Below are 7,664 nucleotides of genomic sequence, written 5' to 3' on the forward strand. Positions count from 1 at the left end.
CACTCCTCGCAGCGGAATGGCCGCTGGCCCGAGTGCACCAGCGCGTGCCGCTTGAGGTCCCAGGATGCCACGAATGTCTTGTCACACTGCAGGCACTTGAACGGTCGGTCGCCCGTGTGCACCCGCCGATGCATGGCCAGGTCGGCCGGCTGCCGAAAGTCCTTGCCGCACTTCTCGCAGCGGTAGGGCTTCACGCCCTCGTGTGCCCGCTGGTGGCGCCGGAAGCTTGAGGGGTCGGAGAACATGCGGCCACAGCGCGGGCACAGGAAGGGCTTCTCGCCTGAGTGCGTGCGCTCGTGGCTCTGGTAGGAACTGAGCTGCGTAAACCCCTTGCCACAGGCTGGACAGCGGTAGGGCTTCTGCGCCGCATGGATGCGCTGGTGGCAAGTCAGCGAGGAAGAGCGGGAGAAGCTCTTCCCGCACTCTGAACAGAGGAAGGGGCGCTCGCCGGTGTGGGACCTGTGGGAGTGCAGAGACCCAGTGTGAAGGTGGCAGCCCATCGCCTGACCCCCGCTGCCTGTTTGCACTGTAAGTTAGGACCCCCTAACCTCTCCGGGGCCTTGGTCTATGGGCCACAGCGCTGTAGCCCAGAGTAAAAAGCCTTCAGGACAGGTGTAGGTTCCAGATTCGTCACTGCATGCAACAGACCTGGACCCCATTCGCACCACCTCTTGCACTGGACCAAAGATCCTAGGAGCAGCCCAACTTCAAGCCCCGCCCCCTTCCATGCACACTAGGAACCCAGGCTAATCAGATCCCAGATTCACCCTCCAGCTCCCATAGATCCGCCTCACTCGCCTTCCCATTGGTTCCTTCCGCTCTCTGGGACTCAACGTCTTTACCCTATTGGTGCACTCTTCCCAACCCTTCAGCCGCCCCCACCCAGTCCACCTCCCTCACCGTTCATGGTTGCGAAGGTCCTTGAGTTCTGCATAGGCCTTGCCACAGCGCTCGCAGCTGTAGGGTCGCAGGCCTGCGTGCGTGCGCCGGTGTTTGCGGAACACCGAGGGGTCAGCGAAGCTCTTGCCACAGTCGGCGCAGGTGTAGGGCCTCTCGCCCGTGTGACCACGCTGGTGGATCTTTAGCTTGGAGAGCGCGCCATAGGCCTTGGGGCAGTGCGCACAGCGGAAGGGCAGCTCGCCAGCATGCGAGGCCAGGTGCACGCGCAGGCACACCGGTTGCATGAAGCGGCGGCCGCATTCGGGGCAAGGGAAGGGCTTCTCGCCCGTGTGGCTGCGCCCGTGGCTGCGCAGCTCTGGTGCTGTTTTGTAGGCCTTGGGGCACAGCGGGCAAGCATAGGGCCGAGGCTTGGCCGCTGCACTTGACACCTTGTCCCCGCTGGCATCTTCCGCTTTGGGGTCTGTCTCTGGCTTCAGCTTCGCTTCGGCCATCTCCTCAGTGCAGTCTGCAGGCCCGTGCGTGGCAGCATGGCGTGCTGCCCGGGGTGCATTTGGAAAAGTCTTGGTACAGGACAGGCACTTATAGCGGCGGCCAGAGCGCTTGTAGCCCGGGGCTGGGGACCGCTCCTCCGGAGACTCTACCTCCATGGCCTCGATGGGCGGATCTTCTCTGCAAGAGAAGCAAAGTTAGGAGCCACAGCCCTTTCCGAATTCTCCAAAGGCTCTCTCCTCACCAAAGCCCTCTGAGGCCTCAGAAGGAACTCTTATCTGCATGTCCCACCCGGGTGCATATCCTTTCTGTCTCTGTGCTCCTGTTGCCCCTCTGGTCCGTTCACTGATGAAAGGGGCTGGACTAGGTGACTTCAGAGGAGTTGAGGGGGGAAGCTGGGATCATCCAAATGTTCACTGGCACTTCTCTCCCCAGCTTCTGGGCTTCTCCAAGCCCTGTGGCTTTCCGAGAAGCCCCAGGCTTGGTCCATCTCACCATCTTCACGTTCTTGACCTCAGCGTCCAAGACCTGTGCCAGGCTGCAGGCATGGAGGCTACCCAGATGTGAGTCTGGCCTGAAGGTCTCTAAGTGCTCAGCAAAGACAGACAAGGATCCAGAGGAGGGCAGAGCCAGCGGGCTAAATGTGGTGACTGGCATCATCTGTCTGGAAGGGTAGGTCCCCAGCATGTGTATTTTGTCTTTCCCTTCTGGTTGGTTAGCTCTCTGAGGGAACAACTGTTCACACAGAATTCTGGCCTTGCACAGCTGTAAGATACTCCACCCCAGATAGGAATCCTGGTCCACCCTCTGTTCTGGAATGGCCCTTTGGTTCTTGCTCCCATAACTCTGGTAATGGGGAGCTCAGACACTCTCCAAGTGGCTTGAGTCATTGCTAGCAGAACTTAGAAGCCTCTGTCTCCTACTCAATGTATCTGCTCTAGCCTGGCCCCCTGGGACACCCGGCTGTAGTCACAGCCCCTTTTCTTTCCATTCAGAGTCCAGACACCCTCCACCCAACTGCTCCTGGGGATCATGGCTGGGAGGAAATAGGATTAATGGCTACATTAGTCTTAACACCAGCTCATCCTCCCTGGGGGATGAAGGGAAGAGGATTATAGCAGATCCACTTAAGGAGTGCTTGCAGCAGCTGCTGGGGGCAGCCAGGGTGGGGGGTGAGGTAAGGAGGACAATGCTATGGAGAGGGGAGGGGAGTCAGGTGTGCCCAGAAGGTGGACCGGGAGGTGGGAGGTCAGGATTCTCCTTTCTGGGCCTGTTTCCTCATCCGTATACCTCATGGATTGGTGGCTTTAATTTATGACTCAGGGAGGATGCAGGAGTCCCTGAGGGTGAGTGGCAAGGGGTGCATCTTTAGAATCAGCATCCTTCTGCCTAGTGGCCCTGCCTCAGTTCCTGTCCCCTACATACACAGTCTAGTGTGCACAGGCAGCCAGAGTCTTCTCCCTAAGGTGCCATGTAATGCTCGGTCCCCTACTCAGGAACTTCCCATGGCTTTCATCACACCAAACAAGTTCCCGGGTCCTTTCTGGCTGTTATGGATCTCACAAATCCTTCCTTTTGGAGCCTTACTCCCCAAAGGAAGCTCATCCTACATCTCCCCTTGGTTTTTGGCCCCCATCCTACATAGCTCTGTTCCACCCCAGCTTGGTTTTCATACTTTCCCCACTAAATCCTAGGACTGGAAGGTGAGTTAAGGGCTTGAGGCCCCACCTTCCCCAGTGCTGAATCCCACCTACAGTTTTCAGGGGATCTGCTTATCCTTGGATGAGGCTCTCACAACCTCCCTTCCCGATCATTTCTGGACAATCTGAACACTCTCCTTAATAAAAATAAGAGCTCACATGTACAGAGCGCCTGCTAAATAACAAACAATATCCTAAACTCTTTACATGCATTAACTCATTTGAACTTCACATGGGCACCAGGAGATAAGTTCTATCATTACCCTTCTTTCTCAGATAAGGGACTGAGGTCCAGAAAAACAATGTAGCTTTGTGGTTAAGTGCAGTCTCTGAAGTCAAACTGCTTGGCTTTGAATCTTCGCTTGCTCGCTTCCTAGCTGTACATTGACCCTGAGCAATGTACTTCCTGCTCCAGGACCTCAATTTTTCTCATCTGAAAAAAGAGGGGACTTACTTCACAGGGTTGGGCAGGGCTCAATGAGATAATAATTACTACCCTCAATTACTGAATCTTATCAGAGCCAGACACTTTGCTGCATGTGCTACCTTATTCTCTCATAGCTTTCTGAGATCAGGATTATTTATTCTCATTTTACAGACGAATAAACTGAGGTTCTAGACTTCCCTGTGGTCCAGTGGTTAAGAATCCACTTGCCAATGCAGGGGACATGGGTTCGATCCCCAACCTGGGAGGATCCCACATGCTCAGATCAACTAAGCCCGTGCGCCACAGCTACTGATCCTGTGCCCTGCAACAAGAGAAGCCACCTCAATGAGAAGCCCGAGCACCGCAACTAGAGAGTAGCCCCCAGTTGCCGCAACTGGAGAAAGCCAGTGCACAGCAACAAAGACCCAGCACAGCCAAAAATAATAAATAAATAAAATTTATTAAAAACAAAATTGAGGTTCCAAGAAGGTTAGTGATTAACCCATGATCACATAGCTAATAACTCATGCAGCAGACTTGAAATCCAGGTGTTTTAATTTGCCTTGGGTTGTTGGACCCTCCCAGACTTGTCTGCTGCTTGGGCCAACCCTGTGGGGACCAGAACTCTGAGCTCAGGTTACACCTTGGTCTTTTCACATCCCTGTAGAATTGCCTGGAGACCAGAGCCAGCTCCCATTATGTTTCTGTCTCTCTCAGAGGGCTGGACCTGGGGGTTCTGAGCTTTGAGCCTCAATCTCCCACTCTGAGCCAGGAACCAGGTAGCTGGAGGGGTAAACCTGTCCTAAGGCACTGCCCAGGGAAAATGGGAGGGGAGCACCAGGCAAGTCCCAGAAGACATCAGCTCCAGCAACAGTGCACAGCCAGGTAGGCTAGGCCCTGTCTAAAACCCCACCATCAGCTCCTCACTTCCCTGTTCAGAGGACTCTTCCACCCACCACTCCCTACAGTGATGACTCTACGAGCTCCCTGCATGAGAATAATCATCCAGGGAACATGGGGTAGGATTCATAAACCTATTCTAAACATGTTTTCTATGTCATCCCAACTAACATTTAACATTTAAGAACCAAGGACACATCCATGGATCTTCAGAAGCTTCCAGGAGAGAGGCATTTTTAACATTTTTTTTCCCCAGATGTGGAGATTAAGGCCTCCATAAGCGAAAAAACTTACCCAATGACACATAGCTAGTCAAGGAACCCAGACTCAAACCCAAATCTGCAGGTCCCTGGGCTGGCTCTTTCTCTGCTCTTCTTCGCACCTGATGCAAAGGGCTGACTCATTTGAAAAGACCTTGATGCTGGGAAAGATTGAAGGCAGGAGAAGGGGATGACAGAGGATGAGATGGTGGGATGGCATCACCAACTCAATGGACATGAGTCTGAGTAAACTCTGGGAGTTGGTGATGGACAGGGAGGCCTGGCAGGCTGCAGTCCATGGGGTCGCAAAGAGTCAGACACAACTGAGCAACTGAACTGAACTGGGCTGGGCCCTTTCTCTAGTGTTCTTCATTTACTTAAGGTTTATTAGCCAAACCATGAGACCTTCCAGGGCTCCCAAGACAAAGACCATGGCCAGCAAGGCCCTTAACTACCTAAGTCCTGACTATCCCATCTCCCACTCCCCTCTCCTTGGCTTACTAGGCTCCACCTACACAGGTTCCCCCTTTTCCACCCTCAAAGACCTAAATTCCTTCCAATATCAGGGACTTCACACTAACCATGTCCACTGCTAGAAACACTATTCCCCAAGGATCTTTGTGTAGCTATCTCTTTGATTCCATTTGGGTCTCAGCTCCCTGTCACCTCCTTAGAGAGGGTTTTCCGGACACTTAAAAAAAATTTTTTTTTTAAGTTTACTTGGCTGCACCAGGTGTTATATGTGGCGTGCAGGATCTTTAGTTGTGGCATTTGCACTCTTAGCTGCGGCATGTGGAATCTAGTTCCCCGACCAGGGATCGAACCCAGATCCCCTGCATTGGGAGGACAGTCTTAGCCATCAGGGAAGTCCCTGACCACCTTTCTTAGTGCTATCTGCATCCCTGCTAATCACTCTTTGTTCCCCTCCTCTTTAATCTCCTTCGTGTTGTTCATCTGGATAACATTTCTGGCAAATTTACCAAGGGCCAGGTATCATTCTAAGCATTTTATGTGTACTACTCAAGCTAAGCTTCACAACTGCCTAGGAGTTTGTTATGAATGAATATGTGCAGGCATGGAAGAAAGGGTCATGTGAGAACTTAGAAGGTGGTCACATATATAATCCTAGAAAGGAGGTCTCACCAGGATCTGAATCAGCCAGCACCTTGATCTCGGACACCTAAACCTCCAGAACCATGAGAAATAAACTTCCATTGTGCCCCCAGTCTGCTATCATTTGTTTGTTTTGGTTACAGTCAGACTTGGTAGTCTGTTATATAACAGTCTGTTATATACTGTTATATATACTGTTATATATATATAGTCTGTTATATATAACAGTCTGTTATATACTGAACAGACTACGTTAAGTAGTGTTTTCCCCATTTTCCCCCATTTTACAGACAAGGATACTGAGGCACAGGGAAGGGAAGTAATGTCATGGTCACAGCCCATACTCAAAGCCAGGTCTGCCTCCCAAACTTCTGCTCTGTCCCCTGATTATTGCTTCGCTAGCACTGACACATCTTATGGTTCAGTTGTTAATTCTCTGTCTCTAGCGCAAGCATTTAGGCTGGCACAGAGCTAGGTACCTTTATTTTGTATCCTCTACAAATAGGACCATGCTTGGTGCCCCAAAACAAACTGAACAGATCAACCTCTGAGACAGTATCTGAACCCAGGTCTCTAGCTTCCACCTCCCCAATAACAGGAGTTTGTACTGAATTTCTCTGCCTTTCCAAGTTCACAAGGTCCAAATATCCCAGTGGATTCACTGCTCTGGTGTGGGAGCCTTATCTTTGTTTACTACTGGATTTAGGAGGGGGATGACTTCCTGCTGCCTGAACAGACTCTTATCTCCAGGGATCAAGAGATTTAATTCCGAGTTTAAGCTAGAACCCTGCGGGCAGGGACAGTGAAGAGCCACTTTTTTAATGTTCTCAGACCTCAGTCTCCAGACGTCTAAACAAGTAGTCACCAAAAGGCCTCACAGGCCATGAGGGATCCGGTGAGATGGCAGATGGGAAACTGTGAACCACGCAGAGATGAGAGCTAATCGTCTCCTAGGCATCCAATCTGGTCAATCCACAAGGTAATCCCAACCCACTTTTCCGGCCTCACCTCTAGCGGCAGTGTGCCCCTCCCCACAGCGACCTCAGCTCCAGCTACAATTCTCAAACTTCCCCACCTAAATCCATCTCCATCTGCAGTTCCCTCTGCTTTCTCCAGTGGGAAAGCTCTTTTTGCATTCGTCAAATACCGGCTTCCCCAATGTCCTCAGGAAGACTTAACAGGCAGTAGAGGTAAGAGCGCCATGGCGCTCTGGGCCTCAGTTTCCTCATCGGTAAAATGGGGTCTCTAAGGCATGTGGGAGTTTTAAGGGCGTTAGAGCCAAGAACTGCGGAGACCCTGCGCTTCTTGCTCCCTGCAACTGTCTACGTGTCGGCGCCTCTGCCAGGCAGACAACCCCACATGGCAGGGCCCTGGGCTCGCTCTTCTCAGGAAATGCCCTGGGAAAACGTGGCCGCGGGGAACACAGCAAAAAGGTGAACGAAGAATGACAGAATGAATAAATGAATGGACCGAAGGCCAGACCCTGGACAAAGGCCTGCAAGATGGCGTTCTCTAGGACCGCGGGAGGGGCGGCCAGGACCTCGACCGGGGCGGGGGGGCCGCCGGCGCCAGGGACCATGCTAGGCGGGCTGCGCGCCTGGGACAAAAGCCCGCAACATGGCGGGCTCTAGGACCCTCGGGTCCGCAAGGCACTACGCGGGCAGCCGTGCCGCCTAAGCCCAGGCGTCTGCCGCTGCCGGTCTGCCGGGACAGCCGGCGGGTTCTAGGACCCGCTGGGCCTGGAGCCCGTCCGCGCCCTCCCGGGGCCGCACTCCTCCCGCCCCGCCCGCACCGCTCGGGCCAGGCCAACCCCATCCGCCCTAGGCACCCAAAGGGAAACTGAGGCCTGCTCGGATTCCGTCTCCACTGGGGCTG

The 7,664-nt window shown here is 53.2% G+C and overlaps 1 protein-coding gene across 1 annotated transcript in view; it reads right to left on the minus strand.

Annotated features, from left to right (window-relative positions):
- Nucleotides 1-7,664, minus strand: part of ZNF668 (zinc finger protein 668) — an 11,152-nt gene that overhangs the window by 3,071 nt on the left and 417 nt on the right. The window contains exons 2-3 of the mRNA XM_010837449.1: nucleotides 901-1,569; nucleotides 4-459 (exon numbers count right to left, since the gene is read on the minus strand). Coding sequence (XP_010835751.1) covers nucleotides 4-459; nucleotides 901-1,569 — 1,125 coding nt within the window. The remainder of the gene's footprint in view (nucleotides 1-3; nucleotides 460-900; nucleotides 1,570-7,664) is intronic.

The sequence above is a fragment of the Bison bison genome, unplaced genomic scaffold (genome assembly GCF_000754665.1).
Source record: "Bison bison bison isolate TAMUID 2011002044 unplaced genomic scaffold, Bison_UMD1.0 scf7180017864072, whole genome shotgun sequence".
In the NCBI taxonomy this organism is placed as follows: Eukaryota; Metazoa; Chordata; class Mammalia; order Artiodactyla; family Bovidae; genus Bison; species Bison bison.